Below are 24,324 nucleotides of genomic sequence, written 5' to 3' on the forward strand. Positions count from 1 at the left end.
GATGGACAGCAGCAGCATTCCAGCGCAAGGGGACGCTATAGCTAAAGAAGCAGCGGTTATTGTTTACTTCCGCCTGGCGTAGCATACTGCAAAGTGAATTTGAAAAGCTCCTCCATACTACAGACTACCGCCCAACGCAGTATGCAGTACATAGTACGGCATTTCGAACACAGCCTGTGACTCTCAATGGGAGCATCAGTGACTAAATGATCATCATGCTGTGTTGAAGAAGACTTGAAACTAGAGCGAGACCATAAACTTGTTATGAGAATGTTTACTGAGGAAATAAAGAAAAAAAAGGAACATTTTCTCTTAGACTTCTACAGAATTCTTTAAAACCAGTGGTGTCGCCCCCTGCTGGACATTAGAGAGAATGCAGGTTTAAGACGAGTTCTATAGACAGTCTATGTTAAATCAAACCAGAAACAGCTGAGAAGAAAAAAAAAAAACCTTTATTGCATCTTTGTTGTCTCTGATTCTTCTTCACATCGTTTAGGAATGACGAGGCCTTCGGGTACGGAATGAGTCATCAGGTAACTGTCACCTGTCTTCAACCCCTCCCCCTGCCCACAGGTACACTGTCACCTGTCTTTAACCCTGCCCCATCTTTAACTTCCTGTCACATGATTCAGAGTTAAAACATGCGGAGTAAAAGAAAAACAAACATCTGCAGGAACAAGAGAAGAAGAGGATGATGGGAAATCAAGGTGAGCTCAGAGTCCATGACATCACTTCCTCTTACAGAAACATTTATAATTTAAAAAACAAAATGAGTCCTTTAAAACTCCTCCTCGTCTTCATCAGAGTGACATCTGTCAGCTGCTTCCTGTTTCCTGTCAGGTGGCCTAACGTTTGGACAGCTCAGTGGACAACCAGTCCAGACCCTCGTACAGACCTGTCCCCTGAGTGGCACAGGTGGCCTGGACGTACCACTGAGAGACAGACAGGTGATGGGGAGAGGGAGAGAGACACACAGATTAGACACTCCTGAACAAAACTGACGTGTTGATGTGCTCTTGTTTGTGTATAGGTGCTTATATAATGTACAGGTGTGTGTTTATCTCACAGTTCGGCCCCGCAGGTTGTGCAGTCCAAGCTTGTCGGTGAGTTCACTGACTGCCATGGCGTTGGGAAGATCCTGTTTGTTAGCAAACACCAGAATAACGGCGTCCTTCAGCTCGTCCTCCTGGATCTACAGACAGATGGTCATGTGACTGATGACATCATGAAGCTACGGGGTCATGTGACTGGTGACATCATGAAGCTACGGGGTCATGTGACTGATGACGACGTGGAGCTACGGGGTCATGTGACTGATGACGACGTGGAGCTACGGGGTCATGTGACTGATGACGTAGAGCTACGGGGTCATGTGACGGGGTCACTGATGACGACGTGGAGCTACGGCGTCATGTGACTGATGACGACGTGGAGCTGCGGCGCCATGTGACTGATGACGTGGAGCTACGGGGTGATGTGACTGATGACGACATGGAGCTGCGGCGCCATGTGACTGATGACGACGTGGAGCTACGGGGTCATGTGACTGATGACGTACAGCTACGGCGTCATGTGACTGATGATATAGAGCTACGGGGTCATGTGACTGATGACGTAGACTTACGGGGTCATGTGACGGGGTCACTGATGACGACATGGAGCTACGGCGCCATGTGACTGATGACGACGTGGAGCTACGGGGTCATGTGACTGATGACGACGTGGAGCTACGGGGTCATGTGACTGATGACGACGTGGAGCTACGGGGTCATGTGACTGATGACGTTGAGCTACGGGGTCATGTGACTGATGACGACGTGGAGCTACGGGGTGATGTGACTGATGACGACGTGGAGCTACGGGGTCATGTGACTGATGACGTGGAGCTACGGGGTCATGTGACTGATGACGACGTGGAGCTACGGGGTCATGTGACTGATGACGACGTGGAGCTACGGGGTGATGTGACTGATGACGACGTGGAGCTACGGGGTGATGTGACTGATGACGACGTGGAGCTACGGGGTCATGTGACTGATGACGTTGAGCTACGGGGTCATGTGACTGATGACGACGTGGAGCTACGGGGTCATGTGACTGATGACGACGAGGAGCTACGGGGTCATGTGACTGATGACGTTGAGCTACGGGGTCATGTGACTGATGACGACGTGGAGCTACGGGGTCATGTGACTGATGACGACGAGCTACGGGGTCATGTGACTGATGACGACGAGCTACGGGGTCATGTGACTGATGACATGGAGCTACGTTGTCATGTGACTGATGACGTAGAGCTACGGGGTCATGTGACTGATGACGTGGAGCTACGGGGTGATGTGACTGATGACGACGTGGAGCTACGGGGTCATGTGACTGATGACGACGTGGAGCTACGGGGTCATGTGACTGATGACGTGGAGCTACGGGGTCATGTGACTGATGACGTTGAGCTACGGGGTCATGTGACTGATGACGACGTGGAGCTACGGGGTCATGTGACTGATGACGTGGAGCTACGGGGTCATGTGACTGATGACATCATGGACTTGTATATATGTGATGTTGTTTCTCACCATCTTAGCGAGCTCATCAGCTGACTCTGTGACTCTCTCTCTGTCGTTACTATCCACCACGAAGATCAGTCCCTGAACACACCACACAAACACAAAGAGGTCAGAGGTAGGAGGGGCTGATTGAAGATGCATTCAGTCGACAGTTGACCACAGAGCATTCAACATCATGATTTAAGCTCCGCCCCCTGGCCATCTATATTCGGCCGTGTTTGTTCAGTTCAGCCTCACAATGAACTTCAGCCTGTCTGTACCTGTGTGTTCTATACCTGTACCTCTCTTCTGTACCTGTACCTGTGTGTTCTGCACCTGTGTGATCTGTACCTGTACCCGTGTGTTCTGTACCCGCGTGTTTTGTACCCGCACCCATGTGTTCTGTACCTGTGTTCTGTGTCCGTGTGTTCTGTACACGTACCTGTGTGTTCTGTACCTGTACCTGTGTGTTCTGTACCTGTACCCGTGTGATCTGTACCTGTACCCATGTGTTCTCTACCCGCGTGTTTTGTACCTGTGCCCACGTGTTATGTACCTGTGTTCTGTGTCCGTGTGTTCTGTACCTGTACCTGTACCTGTGTGTTCTGTACCTGGGTTCAGTGTCCGTGTGTTCTGTACACATACCTGTGTGTTCTGTACCTGCACCTGTGTGTTCTGTACCTGTGTGTTCTGGAAGTAGTGTCTCCACAGAGGTCTGATTTTGTCCTGACCGCCGACGTCCCAGACTGTGAAACAAATGTTCTTATACTCCACCGTCTCCACGTTAAACCCTGAAACACACACATAAACAAACACATACATAAAAAAACACACGCAAACCAACAAAACGTAAACAAACACACGCAATCACACACGTCAACATACACACGTAAATAAGCAAATGTAATGTTTACCTGCGTGTGTGTGTGTGTGTGTACATGCTGACTTCCTGTGATCTGCCAGGTGCTCAGGTCAGACTCAGAGGGGTGTACTACAAAGCAAGTTCAACACACCCGGGCTTTCTTTGGGTAAGCTGGCTCAACAAAGCCTGAAGCACCAGTTAGAGATGACAGGTATCATGAAGGCGGTTATGAACTGTCTCTGTTAACTGAGGCTTTCTGCTTCAGGTTCTGAGCGCGCTCACAGAAAAGCATTTTACACGTCATTTGACGCTTCTTCCGCACATACAGGAGCGACCATCGGCTGTCCGCTTCAGTAAGACTGTTTAAATGAGAAGTGATGATGATTATATAAAAAGTTATTTTGGTAAAAACCAACACTGCTGCTGCAAAAAGGCAAGAGAGGAACGCTGAAGAGATGTATTCTTTTAAACCCAAATTAATGTTTTTATTTGAGCACATAAAACGCTCTCAGTGCCTCCCGTTTATTTCTAATGTAACAACTACACACGTTACAACTCTAACTGTAACAATGATTCACATTATTTCAGGATAGTGGAGTATAGTCAGGAACTACACTTAGGTCGGATACTTTCACTTCATGAAAAATGTGTTGAAATAGCTTTAGTATTTGTCCAAATAGAATTCTAATTAATTAATTTGATTTAATCTGTGATAAATATCTACAGACTGATCAATTTTATTATCTGTGTTTTAGCTGCAAAACCAGACGTGTAAAACGGACTTGGCAGGAAATTAAGACCAAACATAAAAACGTGATCCAACGTGTCCAGTGTCCTTAGATGTTGTGTCTTTATCGCTCTTGTACTGTTTGGATGATTTGTTGGAATTTTACCCAAAGCAAAGAGGTAAGAGCAAAAAGAGGGAGACTGGAGGTGGGGGGTCATATTATATTCATCACTAACTAAATGCATGGGCTCCATGATGCGATACATACAGTACATGCTACTATACCTGCATGGCTTCGTTCTGTGTCTATACTTGTGTAACGTTTCATTCCAGAAGTTTCCACTTACACATAACCTCAGCTCAGGATCTATATTACCCGCGGAGAACATCGTCAGGATATTATTATGCCGCTTTACAGCCAATTTTAAGCCCAAACTCTGAACATAACCTGCTCCCGACCAGGTTAGCTTTACAGAGTAAGTTAACATTGTGATTTAGCCAGGGAGAGCCAGCTTCATGACACTGAAAACCCTGGGTTTAGGCTCAACAGACCCGCCTAAGGCTCTAAGCTTCGTAGTACACCCCTCGGGTGTGAAACAGTGACGAAGCTCCACTCTGTTTGTAATCAGAGTGAGACCTCCTGTCTGTAAACAGTCAGTGTGTTAGGGGATCTAACAGCTGCTGACACAAACACGTCACAAACTCTCTGATCGGTTTGTTATCAGCTGATCAAATCAGCACGTGTCCCCGTGAGGTGACTGATTATTACCGATAGTCGGGATGGTGGTGACGATCTCTCCGAGCTTCAGTTTGTACAGGATCGTAGTTTTTCCAGCTGCGTCCAAACCGACTGAAACAAGAGGAAATACAGAACTTTAACAACAGAGACGAGTGTGTGAACATCTTCAGATTTACTGCATTTGTAACTACATTTAGTTTAACCTTCAATCACGGAGATAACGGGTCACAAACTGTCGTTAAACTGAAGCGTTAAAACTACGTCTGTGTCAGTTTGCGTTATCGCGGACCGTTAGTTCCTGGCGGCTAGCCATGTTAGCATCTATTTTAAATATTTACTCTTATAATTGGAGTTTCAGTTTCAACAGTCCAGACTTTATGCATGATAACATGATGTAATGCGTTTGTTTGAAGATTATATCAGAGTTCAGAGAGAGTCTTCAGCCTCCCGCCGGTCTCTGCCCGGTTAGCCTCGGAGCTAGTTAGCCTTGTAGCTGTGCAGCTAGTTAGCCTAGCCGCTGCGCTCACCCATCAGTATCCTCATCTGCTTCTTCCCGAACACCTTGGCAAACAGAGACGAGATCGTCAGCCCCATCTTTAATCTGAATGTCCCGGTTCAGTGGCGGGAAGATGAAGAACCTGACAGGGGAGAACTGGCCGGTGAGTCCGGGAGAAGCTGCTGCTCGGAGCCGCAGGAGAGACGGTAAACAGGCGGAGATGAGCGGAGTGGGCGCAGCTCCTCCTCGGTGCCACGTCCAGGCCAACGCGGAATAATTGACGTCACTGTTTGAAAAAAACTTTATTAAAACGAAAAGACAGTGCTGGGTTCATGTTCAGCTAGAAAAACGGTAAATTTGAACATCATGAAGATATTTTTAAATGGACACTGAAATGGAAGAGGATAATAATGAAAAATGTATTAAAAACGGATTGAGAGGGATGATATAGCGCTGTATGAAAGAAGTACATTATTCACAGAAGACTTTACATATATGTTTCTACGCAAATTTCATTTATGAGATATAAATCACCTCTAGAAAGACTAAAAAAAGTATTTTATTGAACAAGTAAACAGAGGTGAACTGGTGTTCATCTGTTTTATCCCTTTAATAGATTCATATTTCTCCTAATGCGATGTTCCCGAACTGTTCTGTTAATTTCTTACGTTAAACTACTATTATTCAAACAACAACTGTTTTATTTGTACATTTTTATACTTGTATTTCCTTGTCTTTTGTTGTCTGACTTCATGTTTGTCTAACATCTTGGTCTTTGCTGAATTTTTGTACACTGTGGAGAATATCTTGACAGGTAACTTATAAAGGGATACAAACTCTAAATAAGACGGTTATTTGAATTTAAATTTACATTGAAAACAACTGAACATCAGTTTTCATTGTGTGTTCGCTTGATTTCCATCTTATCTGACAGCAATGAATGCAGCATCAGATTCCCGCCTCGTTTTCCTCCTCCAGTTCCGGTCCAGACCAACATGGCGGCTGTTAGCTGACAGTCATCGGCTCACAGCATAAACTCCGACTTTATTTTCATATTTATAGTTTTCTGATGAAATAAGTAGTCTCGGGATCATTTCCTGTTAAATGTTAGTTATTGAAAATCTGCAGTTTGCCTGTTTCTCTGCTGACTGCTGTTTAACAGGTAAGAACAGTACAAAACTGGAGATTAATATCGATGTTTGGTGATAAAACGTCAAATAGGAAAGTCAATTAACTTAATTCCGAAATCTCTATAAACACACAAACCTAATATTCAGCATTTGATTCAGCTCTGGGAGTGTAATGGATTAAAGATGGATAACTGTGTCTTAGGGAACTGAATGTCAGATAGCTGAAGAGTAAACTGGACTCTTATGGACCATTGATACAAATATAACTCTATGTAAAGGACCCTTTATAGACTAAACGATTAATCAAGTAATCAAAAAGAAGATGGACTGATACTAAAAAGTATTTGCTGAGAAATAATTTGACAAGTTAAACAACTGTCAGCTATCTATGAACAAACACGAGAGAAACAATATTATGAAGCATGTTTATTCTGTTTATAACATGTTAAACAGTTTTATTCTGCTCTGTTATATTTAACGTAAATAAGAAACACTAAGACACTCCTCTACATGTTGTCAATAGTGTAAATTATAAAAATAAAAAATATCACTTTCATAATGTTTAATATATTAAAGTTTGAATCATCAGGTCAGCTGTTAAAAATGTTATTCAGACTTAATGAACCTCTGAAGTCTGATTATTTAAACACCATATGATGTTTTTTCATTTTTCAGAAACCAACAAACCCAGTGTGAGTCCCAGTTCGACCATGATCAGCACCACATGATCCAGTCTGATCTACCCTGACAGACCATCAGAGTCATGGAGAAGTTCGGGATGAGTTTCGGGGGCGGGCCCAGCAGGAAGGAGCTGCTGGACACCATCGAGTCCCAGAAGAAGCAGCTTGTCCAGTACCAGACCCGCTTCAAAGACGTGGTCCAGGCTTACAAGAGTCTCCTGAAGGAGAAGGAGGCTCTGGAGGCCAGTCTGAAGGTCCTGACAGTCGCCCAGGATGTGGACCTGCAGGGCCAGGATCCCGTCTCCCCAGACGTTCCAGAGGACGGCTGCTCGCTGCACAGCGAGGACAGCCTGGACACGGCGGCGTCTGTGGACACACCCAGCGAGACGCCCAGAGGGGAACAGAGCGAGGAGGAGCCCCAAGAACCAGCCGGGAAATCCATCTCAGCGGTACGTATGTGAAGGTTTAGAGACTAAAATGTAATCAAGGTTCACTATACACAATTATCGACAATATACGAGAAACAATGACCGCTGAACTACAATAGTAACCCCTAAACTACAACTGTAATCCCTGGACTACTACAAGTAAAACTTCATGTCCTCTATGTTGTCTGTGACGTTTCTTCCTGCAGTCGCTGAGGTCCGACCCTGACGCTGGCAGCTCAGACAGCAGCAGTGTGGGGGCGGAGCAGCAGCAGCAGCAGGTCACGCCCCCTCCCACCCTGGAGGCAGACCGTCGAGTCGTCCAGCTAAAGAGCCAACTGAGCACGCTCACTGGTGCTTTGGCCACGGTGACGCAGGAGAAGTCTCGGATGGAAGCGAGTTTTCAGGGCGACAAGCGTCAGATGAAGCAGGAGATGGAGGAGCTGCAGGATCGCCTGGTTACCATGACGGCGCAGCAGGAGGCAGAGCTGCATGGCCTCCAGCAGCAGTTGGCTGAGAGCCGTGCTCGCGTCATCACGCAGCAGCATGAGAGGGAGCAGGAGCAGGGAGACCACGTCCAGCAGCTGAGGGAGCTGCAGAGGATCCTGCAGCAGGAGAGAGACCTGCGACAGGACGCAGAGCTCCGCCTTCAGGATGCCAACGCCACACTCCTCGTCACATCACAGGCCGTGGACCGGGGGGCGGAGTCTGAAGCTCACCTCAGCCAGATGAGAGCGGAGAGAGACGAGCTGAAGAGGAAGCTGCAGGCGGCAGAGGAGGACCAAAAGAAACCAGATCCCAGAGTGGAAGAGCTGCAGAGAGAGCTGACAGAGTTGAAAAACCACTTTCAGCAGCAGATCCACATCGAGACCAGGAAGGTAAAGACTGAGACCACGTCTAAACTAGAACCAGGTCTAAACTCAATTTAGTTCCAAACTCTTAAGAGACTCTAGTCTTAACTCATCACAGGGTTGAACTATGAAGCGAGTTTAACAAATCCTGTTTGTGTCTCTGATTGTGCTCCTGCAGGTGAGCGATTCGGAGGAGCATGCTCGTGAGCGTGCTCAGTCTGCAGAGACGAGGGTCGCTGGTCTGGAGCAGAGAGTGTCTGAGCTGTCGGAGCTGCTGGGTTCCTGTGAGAAGACCCGGCAGAGAGACCAGCAGGCGGCTCAGAGACTCAGAGACCGGATACTGCAGCTCGACACGGAGAACAAAACGCTGGCCATGGCAGCGTCCAGCAGGACGAGCGGTGACCTCTGCCTGGACGAGTCTCAGCTGGATGTCAGCATGCTGAGGGAGAAGATGGAGAAGGTGAAGAAGCTGCTGCTGTTGGCAGCTCAGAGAAACCCAGACCAGAACATCCAGAGCCTGGCAGAGACCCAGGCGGAGCTGAGCGGAAACAAAGGCTCCGTGCACTTCTACCAGCAGGAGCTGCGGCAGGTCAAGGACGAGTTTGAGCGCTACAAGCTACGAGCGCAGGTGGTGTTAAAGAACAAAAACGCCAAAGATGGCTGCCAGGCAAAGGAGCTGGAGGAGGTCCGTGACCAGCTTTCTGAGCTGAAGGAGAAGTACATCAACCTGCGGATCCAGAGCGACGAGGCCGAGGCCATGCACCGCCGGCAGCTGGAAGAGCGGCAGCAGCAGGCGGCGGTGCTGCAGCACACTCACAGACAGGAAGTGGAACGGGTGGAGGCGCTGCACCGCGACGACCTGCTGCGCCTGGAGGCGGAGCTTCACAAACAGAGAGAGAGGACCATGGCACTGCTGGATGACAAGGACCAGGAGCTGGAAAGGCTGCGGGCCGCAGCGTTCAGCTTCACCGATGACACTGCCAAGATGGCCGACGACCAGCAGGAGTCAAGCCCCGAGAGTGAGGGTGACATCATTAGCCAGGCCCTGCGGCGCGCTGCACCCAATGAACCCACGCTGCTGCTGTATGCCGAGCAGCTTGCCAGGAAGGAGGTGGAGGTGGGTGGGCTGCGGCGGCAGAAACACCGTCTGGAGGAGGACATCCACCAGCTGCAGGCGAGACTCATTGCTAACGGAGAACGCCACGATGAGGAAGTATCCGAGCTGCGAGGACGACTCGACAAACTGACCAGAGACCAGAGCCGTGAGGGCGCCAACATGGAGTACCTGAAGAACGTCATCTACAAGTTCCTGACACTGCAGGACGCCAGCGGGAGGCAGCAGACGCTCATCGCTATCCTGACCATCCTGCACTTCAGCCCGCAGGAGAAACACAGTGTCATGAGGCTGCAGGGCACCACCTGGTGGACCCCCAGCAAGAGGAACTAGAATACTTGAAGAAGAAACTCTGCACCAGGAGGCTGCAGGGCGCCACCTGGTGGGGATTAAAATTCAAATATGTTAAGAAGACGTGTATTTATGTCTGTTTTTATCAAAGCAAACCTCAGACTCATCCAGGATGTTGTGACGTTTGGAGGGAATGAAGGGGACTGTTGTCTTCCTGATGATTATCTGATGTTTAAATTAATGGAAAACTTGGTGGGGTTTGGTTTCTATCAGCTGCTCTCTGTCCCAAAGTTCCCTCTGAACTGTGTGTATATATATGAATATTTAAAATATATATATAAATGACAGACTGTCACTGTGATTAGACTGAGAACATTTCAAAGATAACTGTGGTTAAAGCAGTTCTTCAAATTGTATATTTTTGATTCTCTGGTTGAAATTAAACTATTTTCCTGCTTCACAAGTTCAGTTTGGTTCATTATTGTTACACTCTAATTAAGTTCATTTGAAGCTGACACATTGAATTATAATGGAGCCAAGTGTAGAAGATATAAGACATAATGTTGTGAAGTAATTTTACGTAATTATGAGCTTTTACTTCTTAACATTACGTTTTAGAAATCTAAGCTAAAAAGTCTGAACGTTCGAGTTTATATTTCATCACAGTGAAACTCTTTTAAACATTACAACTTTTTACTGATTACTTCTCTAAAGCAACATTACTTAAAGCTAAAGCTGTTTTTCCATTTTGCTTAGAATTGATTTTATTTTAAACAATACAAATATAAACTATATCAATCTGACTTTTCTATTTATAGCAGTAAGACAGCTTTTAAACCTTAAAGACTTTTCACGTCATAACATTGATTTTTAACTTTATTACAATACTTACCTTACTGCAGAGCATTTAGACTTCAGCTCAATATTATGATGAAAATGTAGTAATGTTCCATTTTTAAGTACAAAATCCTTTTAACCTTTTTCACTATTTAAACACTGAAAAAAGTTCATTCTGAGATTATGTCCAAGACTTTTATTGCATTGGGTCCATAAATCGGTGAGAATGCAAAAAGTGACAAACATGACTCAGGTTTCACTTTTCAGAGTAAAACTAAATATTTACAGACAAAAAGAAAAAGGCAACACAACATGTTATTATGAGTTCATCAATAGAGTGTTACATTCACTGACTGTGATCTGAGTTCAGCTGTGATACAAAAATAACATTTTATCTGTGGTCAGTATTAAAGTCTGACATGATGAAGATTCAATAAAAGTGACACCACTTTGTCTCCAACAGATTCATCAACTTTAAATTAGGTCGTAATATTCACAGATAGAGTTAAGAACATCAGGAGAGTCGGGTCACAACCGAAAAATAACGTCTCTGTGGAAATGTCATTTTATGTGGAGAAAGTCGTAAAATGACCCTCAGTCCCTTTCAGACATTAAGAGAGTCTTCTGTAATAATAATGCATCGTAATAAATCATCGTAATGATGACTCATCGTTATGACTCATCGTAATAATAACTCATTGTAATATTAACTCCTTGTCATAATAACTCATCGTAATAATAACTCATTGTAATAAATAAAAACACCCAGAAACCATCATTCATTTCTCTGCTACAACAAACATCAGCTGTAACTGTTTCACTGTCCGAACATTTAATGAAGATTTAACCTCATGAATCTTTGTAACACTTAATCATTAACTTCATTTAAATTTATGAATCTATAAACCGAATGAAAGCATCAAGATGTCGAGTTCAATTTTAACGATTCAAAAGTAATTTACTGATTTTATTTTCAGGTGTTTTGTGATTTTTTTAACAGAAATGTGTCAGAGTGTGTTTATAAAGTGTGTGTTCAGGGTGTGTTCACAATGTGTTCAGTGCGTGTTCAGTGTGACACGAGGACACGAGGACAGGATGACACGAGGACATGACCACACAAGGACATGAGGACAGGATGACACGAGGACATGAGGACAAGATGACACGAGGACATGACGACACGAGGACATGAGGACAGGATGACACGAGGACATGACCACACAAGGACATGAGGACATGACCACACGATGACATGACCTCACAAGGACCCGAGGACGGGACAACAGGAAGAAATTAACAGACATGAACATGATTCAGAGTGTGCAAAGTGTGAGCAAAGTGTGTTCAGTGTGTGTTCAGTGTGTGTTCAGAGTGTGTTCAGTGTGTGTTCAGAGTGTGTTCAGAGTGTGTTCAGAGTGTGTTCAGAGTGTGTTCAGTGTGTTCAGAGTGTGTTCAGTGTGTGTTCAGAGTGTGTTCAGTGTGTGTTCAGAGTGTGTTCAGAGTGTGTTCAGAGTGTGTTCAGAGTGTGTTCAGTGTGTGTTCAGAGTGTGTTCAGAGTGTGTTCAGTGTGTTCAGAGTGTGTTCAGTGTGTGTTCAGAGTGTGTTCAGAGTGTGTTCAGAGTGTGTTCAGTGTGTGTTCAGAGTGTGTTCAGAGTGTTCAGTGTGTGTTCAGTGTGTGTTCAGTGTGTGTTCAGTGTGTGTTCAGAGTGTGTTCAGTGTGTTCAGTGTGTGTTCAGAGTGTGTTCAGTGTGTTCAGAGTGTGTTCAGAGTGTGTTCAGTGTGTGTTCAGTGTGTTCTGTGTGTTCTGTGTGTTCTGTGTGTTCAGTGTGTGTTCAGTGTGTGTTCAGAGTGTGTTCAGAGTGTGTTCAGAGTGTGTTCAGTGTGTTCAGTGTGTGTTCAGAGTGTGTTCAGTGTGTGTTCAGTGTGTGTTCAGAGTGTGTTCAGTGTGTGTTCAGAGTGTGTTCAGTGTGTGTTCAGTGTGTGTTCAGAGTGTGTTCAGTGTGTGTTCAGTGTGTGTTCAGAGTGTGTTCAGTGTGTGTTCAGTGTGTTCAGTGTGTTCTGTGTGTTCTGTGTGTTCAGTGTGTGTTCAGTGTGTGTTCAGAGTGTGTTCAGAGTGTGTTCAGTGTGTTCAGTGTGTGTTCAGTGTGTGTTCAGAGTGTGTTCAGTGTGTTCAGTGTGTGTTCAGTGTGTGTTCAGAGTGTGTTCAGTGTGTGTTCAGTGTGTGTTCAGTGTGTGTTCAGAGTGTGTTCAGTGTGTGTTCAGAGTGTTCAGAGTATGTTCAGAGTGTGTTCAGAGTGTGTTCAGTGTGTGTTCAGAGTGTGTTCAGAGTGTGTTCAGTGTGTGTTCAGAGTGTGTTCAGAGTGTGTTCAGTGTGTGTTGAGTACAGTCTGCAGGTCTTCGGGCAGTGAGCTGATGATTGAGTTAATAAAAATGTCCAGTTTGTCCAAAACGCCGTCTTTCATCTGCAGCTGCTGCCGTCGAGCTTTAACCTGAAAAATTGTCAGGAAGGTGAAGCTGAATCGTTGAGTCTGTTTTCTGAGTAAAAACATGTTCTCAGATTTTAAGGATTTATTTTTGAAGTAGCTCTTCTCTTGTTTAGTTTCCAGATTCACTCACCAGTTTTTCTCTGAGCTTCAGAATCAGGTCAACGATTTCTACTTCAGACTTGTCTTTGGTCCAACCCAGCAGGTCCTGCAGAGACCAGAACATCACGGTCATCCAGGTGTGTACAGGTGTGTACAGTCTGACATGTACACAGGTGTTTACAAGTGTAACTCACAGCGTCACAGATTATCTCCAGGTGGAGACTCTCCAGTTTCTGGGTCATCTCTTTGTGTCTTTGGCGAAACCATCCGTCAAAGTTCGGAGACCGGAAGAACTTCCTGTAAAGAATTCAAAACCACAAAAAGGTGAAAAAGTGTTTTTAATAAATCTGTCTGAGGACATGATGACATGACGACACGAGGACACGACGCGAGAGGACACAGCGACAAGAGATCATGAGGACACAAGGACATGTCCACACCAGGACACAAGGACATGACTACACAAGGACAAAAGGACATGACTAGGAGAGGACACGAGGACATGACCACACAACGACATGAGGACACAGCGACAAGAGATCATGAGGACACAAGGACATGACCACACCAGGACACAAGGACATGACCACACAAGGACATGACCACACGAGGACACGAGGACATGACCACACGACGACATGAGGACACAGTGACAAGAGATCATGAGGACACAAGGACATGACCACACCAGGACACAAGGACATGACCACACAAGGACATGACCACACGAGGACATGACCATACGAGGACACGAGGACATGACCATACGAGGACACGCGGACATGACCACACCAGGACACAAGGACATGACCACACCAGGACACAAGGACATGACCACACAAGGACATGACCACACGAGGACATGACCACACGAGGACATGACCATACGAGGACACGAGGACATGACCATACGAGGACATGACCACACAAGGACATGACCACACAAGGACATGAGGACATGACCACACGACGACATGAGGACACAGTGACAAGAGATCATGAGGACACAAGGACATGACCACACCAGGACACAAGGACATGACCACACCAGGACACAAGGACATGACCACACAAGGACATGACCACACAAGGACATGACCATACGAGGACACGAGGACATGACCATACGAGGACACGAGGACATGACCACACCAGGACACAAGGACATGACCATACGAGGACACGAGGACATGACCATACGAGGACATGACCACACAAGGACATGACCACACGAGGACACAAGGACATGACCATACGAGGACATGACCACACGAGGACACAATGACATGACCACACGAGGACACGAGGACATGACCACACGAGGACACAGGGACATGACCACACGAGGACACGAGGACATGACCACACGAGAACATGACCACACGAGGACACAGGGACATGACCACACAAGAACACGAGAACATGACCACACAAGGACACGAGAACATGTCCACACGAGGACACAGGGATATGACCACACGAGGACACAAGGACATGACCATACGAGGACATGACCACACGAGGACACAATGACATGACCACACGAGGACACGAGGACATGACCACAAAAGAACATGACCACACGAGGACACAAGGACATGACCACACGAGAACATGACCACACGAGGACACAGGGACATGACCACACGAGGACACAAGGACATGACCATACGAGGACATGACCACACAAGGACATCACCACACGAGGACACAAGGACATGACCATACGAGGACATGACCACACGAGGACACAAGGACATGACCACACAAGGACATGACCACACGAGGACATGAGGACATGACCACACGACGACATGAGGACACAGTGACAAGAGATCATGAGGACACAAGGACATGACCACACCAGGACACAAGGACATGACCACACAAGGACATGACCACACGAGGACTTGACCATACGAGGACACGAGGACATGACCATACGAGGACACGCGGACATGACCACACCAGGACACAAGGACATGACCACACAAGGACATCACCACACGAGGACACAAGGACATGACCATACGAGGACATGACCACACAAGGACACAGGGACATGACCACACAAGGACATGACCACACGAGGACACGAGGACATGACCACACGACGACATGAGGACACAGTGACAAGAGATCATGAGGACACAAGGACATGACCACACCAGGACACAAGGACATGACCACACAAGGACATGACCACACGAGGACATGACCATACGAGGACACGAGGACATGACCATACGAGGACACGCGGACATGACCACACCAGGACACAAGGACATGACCACACAAGGACATGACCACACGAGGACATGACCACACAAGGACATGACCACACAAGGACATGAGGACATGACCACACGACGACATGAGGACACAGTGACAAGAGATCATGAGGACACAAGGACATGACCACACCAGGACACAAGGACAATGACCACACCAGGACACAAGGACATGACCACACAAGGACATGACCATACGAGGACACGAGGACATGACCACACCAGGACACAAGGACATGATCACACGAGGACACGAGGACATGACCACACGAGGACACAGGGACATGACCACACAAGGACACGAGGACATGACCACACAAGGACACGAGGACATGACCACACGAGGACACAAGGACATGACCACACGAGGACACAGGGACATGACCACACAAGGACACGAGGACACGACCACACGAGGACACAAGGACATGACCATACGAGGACATGACCACACGAGGACACAAGGACATGATCACACAAGGACACGAGGACATGACCACACGAGGACACAAGGACATGACCACACGAGGACACAAGGACATGACCACACAAGGACACAGGGACATGACCACACGAGGACACAAGGACACGACCACACGAGGACACGAGGACATGACCATACGAGGACATGACCACACGAGGACACGAGGACATGACCACACGAGGACACAAGGACATGACCACACGAGGACACGATGACATGTTGAATCTTGATAAATAAACTTTAAACTTCCAGGACAGAAATGTAAAATCAAACTTAAGTCACACGATGAATATTTGAATGTCTTTTACTTAAAATAACTTTAATCTTTAAGATTTGAGAAAAACTTCGAATCAAAATTCGACTCAACTCTGACGTGTGACTATTCTCAAAATGATGTTATAAGTACAGTACGTCTTTACTCTACCATGATGGCACATTTTACCAGGAAATTAACCTCAAAGGTTGTACCGAATCAAACTTAACTCTGAAAATTATGACGTGAATAAATTTAACTAAAATAATTCTACATTTTGGATTAAAATTAAGACAAAACTTAAAATTGTGGCTTCACTCTTAAAATACAATAATTCAAAGTACGAAATCCAAAGTTATGAAGAAACACGTCTTAGAGCAGGAACATAAAACAAACTAAAGACACAAAATGACTCTCCTCTGCATGTATGAGTGACTCACCTGTACAGTCCCATCCAATCCCCCTTGAGCACAGAGGTGAGCTGAGGCCCCGTGTGGTCCAGAGTGGACATGAACTCGTCCTGACTGAAGGTTCGAACCTGAGGAGGAGTCTGAACACCAACATCAACTTAACAACACAGCGTTTCCTCCAAACTGATCACTGTGAGGTCATTACACTTCCTGTTTACCTTCCACGGTGTCACCGACCTCTGCAGAGGCATCAGGCTTGCCATGTACCGCTCCTGACAGACAAGACACAGGGATTACTCTCAACAAGACAGTAGTACAAAACACTGAGACAGGAAGTAATGTGTGTACTAAACACTGAGACAGGAAGTAATGTGTGTACTAAACACTGAGACAGGAAGTAACGTGTGTACTAAACACTGAGACAGGAAGTAACGTGTGTACTAAACACTGAGACAGGAAGTAATGTGTGTACTAAACACTCAGACGGGAAGTGATGTGTGTACTAAACACTGAGACAGGAAGTAACGTGTGTACTAAACACTGAGACAGGAAGTAATGTGTGTACTAAACACTGAGACAGGAAGTGATGTGTGTACTAAATACTCAGACGGGAAGTGATGTGTGTACTAAACACTCAGACAGGAAGTGATGTGTGTACTAAACACTCAGACAGGAAGTGATGTGTGTACTAAACACTGAGACAGGAAGTAATGTGTGAACTAAACACTCAGACAGGAAGTGATGTGTGTACTAAACACTGAGACAGGAAGTAATGTGTGTACTAAACACTCAGACAGGAAATGAAGTGTGTACTAAACACTCAGACAGGAAGTGATGTGTGTACTAAACACTCAGACGGGAAGTGATGTGTGTACTAAACACTCAGACAGGAAGTGATGTGTGTACTAAACACTGAGACAGGAAGTAATGTGTGTACTAAACACTCAGACAGGAAATGAAGTGTGTACTAAACACTCAGACAGGAAGTTGGTGCAGCGTCTCACCAGCGGGATGATAAAGCTCTGTGTGAGCTCCAACAGGTGTCTCCTGATGATGGCGCTCTGAACCTCCGATGGTCGCTTCCTCTGGATGCCCTGCACACACACACACACACACACACACACACACACACACACACACACACACACACACGTAAGTCTGTGTGTGACACATGTTCAGGTGTGTTCATGTGTGTTTTTTTCACCTTCAGCAGTCTCTTTATCAGAACCTTGTCTTTGTGCAGAAACGTCCTGAACGCTGTGTAAACACCTGCAGACAGGAAGTAAAGAGTTACCAAAATAAAAGACCATTTTATTCTGAAGACAGCAGAAGTAGAAGGCGTGTCATGTGACCTGGTTTAGTGTCCAGTGTTTTCAGTTTGGACAGTTTCTTCACCTTCATCTGTTTAGGTAAATCACCTGGAAGAGATGAGACAGGTTAAACAGGATTCAGGTGAGTCATGATGTTCATTCATTCCTGCTGTACACTTGCTGACTTAGTTTTACATTTGCTCTGTTGCTACGTTACTGTCACTGTACATTTGCAGCATTAGGTAGTAGTGATGCGCAGATTGCAGTCATGTCACTGTGGATTGGGCTAACTGGGTCTTTAAAATTAAAGCTTTTGTTAATAGCGGGCGGGTTGCAGGTATTTTTTAAGTTTATTAGACACCTGCAGTGATCGCACCGCAGCAGAAACGAGGAGTGCGTGTCCCCGGTCCCACAGTCAGTCGAGGTGAGATAGTTTGGAGTGTAACAGTGGTCCTCATAAACCCTGAGCCCCATCAGAGCTGTCTTCAGAATCTTATTTAAGATGCTCAAAGTTTATTCCGTTCTCTCTGGAGTTTCCTCTGTCCCGTCAGTTTATAACACTTTAAATCAGTTTGTAGTTTTGCTGCTTAAATGTCCCACAATCCTTTACTGCAGTGACATCACTGTAACCATGGAAACAATTATAACTGCTGTAAACAGCTTCTCTTTTAAAGTAAATAGTTGATGAAGACATTCATACATCAATACAACACAATAAAGAAATCACCTGGAAGCTGCTCAACATCATTTATAATCATTTATTGATCCTTTGGCATCCTTTGTTTTAACATCATCACACCCTCTAAGACCTGAGTTTAAACACGGACTCACAGATGAGTTTGATCAGAATTAAACCTCGAGGACTCGGACTCGGACTCGGACTCTGATTCTTCTTTGGTGACTCAGACTTGATTCGGACTTGAACACTGGGGACTCGAGACTCGACTTGGAATCGAGGTTTGGTGACTCGACTACAACACTGGCTGGACGTGACGTGTGTATTGGACACTCGAACAGGAAGTGACGTGTGTATTGGACACTCAAACAGGAAGTGACGTGTGTAGTATACACAGGAAGTGAGAAGAAAAGGAGTAGAAAAGAAACAAAACCAGAGAAGAAGAAGTTTTTTTTGTCACCTGCCATCTTGATTTCTCCGAGCCGGACGACGTGAGGCCAGTTCTGAAAAGTCTTTATGAAGAACGGGTTGGTGACGCCTAGAACCACGTTAGGCCTGTAGACAGACAGGTGAGAGGGAGACAGGTGAGCTCAGACAGACAGGTGTCAGGTGATGTCAGGTGATGTCAGGTACTCACGGGGCCTGGGTGCGGGTGGTGTACTCTCTGAACTCGCTGTCATGGATGGTGAAATACGGCCGGAAGTCACAGCAGAACTTCAGAGGACTGATGGAGCTGAGAGAGGACACACTGTTATACACCAATGACACTAACACTGTTCTCTGATTGGCTGCCTGGAGCTCTTTAAGCTCTGACATCACAGCGATAAAAGCAACCAACCAGGGACCCAGAACGAATGTATATCTATCTCAGGGAGCGTTCTGACTGGCTGTTCTGTTACCTGACCAGAGCCAGCACCGTTTCCGAGGAGACGGTGGGAGAAGGTGCCATGATGACCAGCGGTTCCCCAAGCAACACAAGCTCCCAGAGCATCTGCAGGTGTACCAGGACAGACTGGAAACACCTGAGAGGTCAAAGGTCGATTTATAAAATATTTACAAACATGTGGTCTGACTGGTTTATCATATTTGTTAATTATTTCTCTTTTATATGTAAACTAACTAATAAACTATTTAACTGTATAACTCTGTTCATCACCCAAATATGAGCAAGCACACAAACATGAACTTTAATATAAATAATAATAATAAATAAACAAACAGTGCCCTGACCTGAACAGGTCGAGCTCGTGGATGGTGGGCAGCAGAGTCGGAGCCGGCAGGAGGTCCTGAGGAGACAAAAAACTTTATTGTTTGCTGACAGTTTGTGTTGTTAATAAAGAGTCGCTATCTGTCCCTGACCTCTCGAGCAGCCTGTCTCACTGGACTTCCTCCTGGTTTGTCGGATTTAGAAGGAATCCTCACCTGAAAGATTAGAAGCAGGAAAAGGTTCATTTTTTCATGAGACCACGCCCCCTATGCTCACATGTATGACCACTCCCCTCTTTGCTCACCTGTAACACCACGCCCCATCCTTGCTCACCTGTAAAACCACACCCTCTTTGCTCACCTGTAAAACCGCACCCTCTTTGCTCACCTGTAAAAGCGCACCCTCTTTGCTCACCTGTAAGACCACACCCATTATAGGCAGGTTGAGGGTCAGTCCAGGCACAGGTGAAGGCCATTGGTCGATCTCGTTACACACTGTGAGGACAGGTGACATAGTGTTGTCATAATGGTAACTGTTTTGATTGGTCCATGGTTATGATGTAATCATGACATCATCACCTGTTTCCAAACAGGGCTCGAGCTTCTCGAAGAACTCTGGAGCAACAAGCTGCAGCAGCGAGTGGAACAGGTGAGTGTAGGGCAACCTGGACACCAACACCAGAGACTGAAACACACAGAGTCACATGATCAACAACTCATGCAAGAGTAAGCAGGTGCGAGCAGGTGGGAGTAGGTGTCTCTCACCTTCTGGAAGTAGCCTCTCTTCACAGAGACGTCCTTCACTTGTCTGAAATAAACGAAACCAAAGAAATGAGACGATTCGGCCTGCAGAGACAAAGAGAGAGACATGATGATTAATAATAATAATAATAATAATAATAAAGAGACAATCATTAATAATAATCATGTAGCAGACGGATGTAGCATGTAGACCGATCAGCTGATTATCAGCTGACTGTCAGCTGAGACTGGCTCTTCATGTCTCAGACCTGCAGGGTCACCGGAGCGTCGCGGTTGTAGACCTCCTCTCGGCTCCTCGCCACTCTGCGACCGACTGACTGACGTAACCTGAAGCTGAACTGAGTGTCCCCGAGGCATCCTGGGAAATTAAGTGAAAGATGTGACCTTTGATCTCTGAGTCCTCTCACACAGAACTGTTGAGTGTCATCTGACTTTACCTGAGTACGAGTCAGGGAAGGACAGGTAGCAGATGCTGGTTTTCTGGCAAACAAACATAATAAATCTATAATCAATACACTGATTCGATTTCTGCACGGTGGACACAGACACATGAGGACGGAAAAAATGTATATAATATTTATAAAATAAAATACCTCTTTCTCAGTGAGCTTCACATCCTGAGGATACACCAACTGAAATTACCAAGATACAATAAGTCACACCAAATCTCATTGAGAATTCTGCTAATTTAGTGACTGCACAATATCTCCTGAGAATGTATATATATTTTATATCATGTTCACCTCAGCATTTTACCAACATAGAATCTAAAACTTAAAAATAACTAACCCCTTCTTTGATTTCAACAATCATCTGTGTGCAGCAGGAAGTTATAAATGTAATAATTACAGAGCTAAAATGTAGAAAAGCTGATGAACTCAGCAATAAACTATCAACATGATTTCAGTTAAATAAATCATTTGTACACAGGATGAATTTGATAGTTGGAGGCAAATTTTAAGTATAGTCAGTTTTTAAAAGGGAGTTTGGTACAAACACAATGAAGACTCCCAATTAATATGATAGCACACAAATATGAACTTTTTATCGCCTTCATAATCCCACAGAGCTGAGCAGCAGGATTTTAAGATTTTATTAAAAGTCTAATTAAGAAATGTTGTTTAGTAGAAAAAATGGATGCCGAACTAACCAGCAGGCTCTCTATATTTCTATAGATGAAAGGTTTTTGTTAAAGAAACGCTGCTTTGGCCAGTAAAGATGGAAAAATATAACAAGAGTCTGTCTTTTGAACGGAGTTTGGTTCACCTGTCATCAACACAATAAACAGGTGTATTTATATCTATTGTTTTAATAAATTGTTTCTGCTGAATGCTCATCAAACATCTGAACCGGATCAGTTATTGATTATTAATCTGATCAACAATACCCTGAAGATAACGCTAAGCTAACACCGCTGTACCTCTATGGCTTGTCCGAGCTCCAGGTCGAAGGTAACGACACACACACACTCCAGCCAGCAGGAGAAGCGGGCCCACGGGCACCGGCTGTCCCCGCGCTCCGCCTCCTCATGGCGGGGAGAACCGGAGCCGTCAAACGGGTTCATCACGACCAGATCAGAGCTCCGCGGCCCCCGTGAGTCCTCCTCCGGTCCTCCATCACAAGTAGCGTTACAAACCCCCAACACTATGTGTCAGCAGGGCCGGAAGCTGCAGATTCAGGACCGCAATTCTGGGACCGTATTTCTAGGACCCTTTTGTTTTTGCGACAGTGCCACCAATTGGACGACTGTAAAAAGCAACTAATGCCGTTTTCCGCCCAAATACCACTTTTTTGTCAAACAACTTAAAGTTTTAAAGGTTTATTACACCCAAATACTAATTCTAAAAATAGTTTAAAGGTTTATTACACCCAAATACTTATTCTAACAAGAGTTGAAAGTTTTTACACCCAAATATATATATTTTTTGTATAAATGTAAATATAACATTCACAGATTCTTGAGATATTGAAATAGAATCTTTATTAAAATACAAAAACAGAACAAACAATGAAAACAATTTTTCTCAACAGAAAAATAAAACGTCATAAAATACACACTGAGCATGACGGGTGGTCACAGGTGTTCTCGTCTGTCACCCCAACAAATGTGAATATTGATGTCTGACTTTTCAAGAACCAGTAATATTCCAAGTTCAAATTGTGAAGTAGGTAACAGCACTACCTGTTTAATGGTTTCCCTTCCTTCCTTAATTGCCTACATAATTCCTCCACTTCACTAGAAGAGTAAACAGACAACATAATCAATGCTGAAAGATGACGTTTCTTCCTCTGATAATTGATATCTGAAGCTATATATCAGTAACACTTAAAAAAACATTACTAGTTCTTAATTGAACTTTTATTGTTAGATAGCTTATTAAGATTGTATTGTTAATTTGTGTCCACAAAATCACTTCATATAGGTTAAGCTGTACAGTAAATGACATAACAAGGTGTTGACCTGCAGGCCGATATAAATCCTATTAAAAATGAAAAATGTGTCATCCAACATTACAAAAGAAAATCAAAATGAACTGTCTGGTAACACTAGCTGTGGTGTAAACAGACAGTAAGCAGCTTAATTATGAGGACATTTAAACCTAACTAAAATGGTAAGACATTAATACAATAAAAACGCTTTAATGAAAACGTAAACATGTTTTTCCCACATCAGCCAGACTGTTGCTTTCACCCTCTTTAAGTTTATTTAAATGCACAGGCTAAAATTATTTTTCATAGTCATTAAGTCATCACTTAGTTGGGCTTGCAAAAATAACCCTTCGGTTTCATTAAACGAACAAATACCCCTTTCCCACCAACAAGCTATCATTAGCTAGCAGATGAATGTAGTGCCTTTCAGACTAATCATAGTAGTAAATATAGTCATATCATATTGAACATATCACAGTAAAACATTCATTTCACTGTCAAATTCAAGACAACAGAATTGTTTTATGACATTAAACAAAGAATTTGATTAACATTCAATACTCACACTCCGGTCGTCAGTTACGTTGTTGATAAAATGCGATCTTTAGCTGTCCAATGAAGCCAGGGTCCTAGAAATGCGGTCCCAGAATTGCGGTCCTGAACATGCAGCCTCCGGCTCTGCAGACACACGCTACTTACAAACAGGCACAGAGTCCACAGGAGAGCCGGGAGGGGCGCTCTCGAGCCCCCTACTGGAGGAGAGACGGTACTGCAGCCTGGAACAAAAACAGTATGAAGATAAGATAAGATAGTACTTCACTAATGCCCAGAGGGGAAATTCGATACACAGTTTATTCATGTAACATCATTTGTTCTCATTGTATATAATCACGTGTGTGCTAAAGAAATCTATTGACAAGACAAAATGATTACAAACATTTAATTGTAATTATATGTATAAAATGCCCCATAAAAACGTATCACAAAATATAATAATTAATAAATGTATTATTTCAATAGTATTTTCTAGAACGTGTCTAGAACGGATTAATGTAAAGTTGTTTTATGTCATAATCAGTTTAATGAAATTTAATCTGCTATAAAAATAAAAAATATATACTCAGCCCCACCTCAGTTATGTTCAGTGTTTTATTTTGAAAGGGCCGGTGCCGGATGTGTATGAAGCGTATTCCGGTAGATCAGCCGGGTGACAGTCAGA

The 24,324-nt window shown here is 44.8% G+C and overlaps 3 protein-coding genes across 3 annotated transcripts; 1 reads left to right on the forward strand and 2 right to left on the reverse strand.

Annotated features, from left to right (window-relative positions):
- Window positions 1–430: 430 nt before the first annotated feature.
- Window positions 431–5,627, reverse strand: LOC138599386 (ADP-ribosylation factor 4). Its single transcript, XM_069671036.1, has 6 exons — window positions 5,402–5,627; window positions 4,905–4,985; window positions 3,228–3,337; window positions 2,577–2,648; window positions 1,067–1,192; window positions 431–932 (listed from the first exon to the last, which is right to left on the reverse strand). Exons 1-6 carry the CDS (start codon window positions 5,466–5,468, stop codon window positions 846–848), a joined length of 543 nt encoding a protein of 180 aa, XP_069527137.1. The 5' UTR covers window positions 5,469–5,627; the 3' UTR covers window positions 431–845.
- A 757-nt stretch (window positions 5,628–6,384) lies between these two features.
- gcc1 (GRIP and coiled-coil domain containing 1) lies at window positions 6,385–10,311 on the forward strand. The gene is made up of 4 exons (XM_069671307.1): window positions 6,385–6,532; window positions 7,176–7,629; window positions 7,815–8,483; window positions 8,635–10,311. Exons 2-4 carry the CDS (start codon window positions 7,264–7,266, stop codon window positions 9,901–9,903), a joined length of 2,304 nt encoding a protein of 767 aa, XP_069527408.1. The 5' UTR covers window positions 6,385–6,532; window positions 7,176–7,263; the 3' UTR covers window positions 9,904–10,311.
- Window positions 10,312–10,889: 578 nt separating this feature from the next.
- Window positions 10,890–22,281, reverse strand: dennd6b (DENN/MADD domain containing 6B). Its single transcript, XM_069671461.1, has 20 exons — window positions 22,096–22,281; window positions 21,269–21,307; window positions 21,113–21,155; window positions 20,924–21,033; window positions 20,679–20,759; window positions 20,493–20,598; window positions 20,329–20,408; window positions 20,067–20,129; window positions 19,938–19,993; window positions 19,607–19,729; window positions 19,345–19,440; window positions 19,168–19,262; window positions 18,074–18,139; window positions 17,926–17,990; window positions 17,726–17,815; window positions 16,940–16,993; window positions 16,752–16,861; window positions 13,478–13,580; window positions 13,315–13,389; window positions 10,890–13,187 (listed from the first exon to the last, which is right to left on the reverse strand). The coding sequence occupies exons 1-20, from the start codon at window positions 22,237–22,239 to the stop codon at window positions 13,065–13,067; spliced, it is 1,722 nt and encodes a 573-aa protein (XP_069527562.1). The 5' UTR covers window positions 22,240–22,281; the 3' UTR covers window positions 10,890–13,064.
- Between the last annotated feature and the right edge of the window lie 2,043 nt (window positions 22,282–24,324).

This window comes from Semicossyphus pulcher, unplaced genomic scaffold, assembly GCF_022749685.1.
Source record: "Semicossyphus pulcher isolate SPU_LCO1_2020_fin unplaced genomic scaffold, fSemPul1.0.p SCAF_20, whole genome shotgun sequence".
Lineage (NCBI taxonomy): Eukaryota > Metazoa > Chordata > Actinopteri > Labriformes > Labridae > Semicossyphus > Semicossyphus pulcher.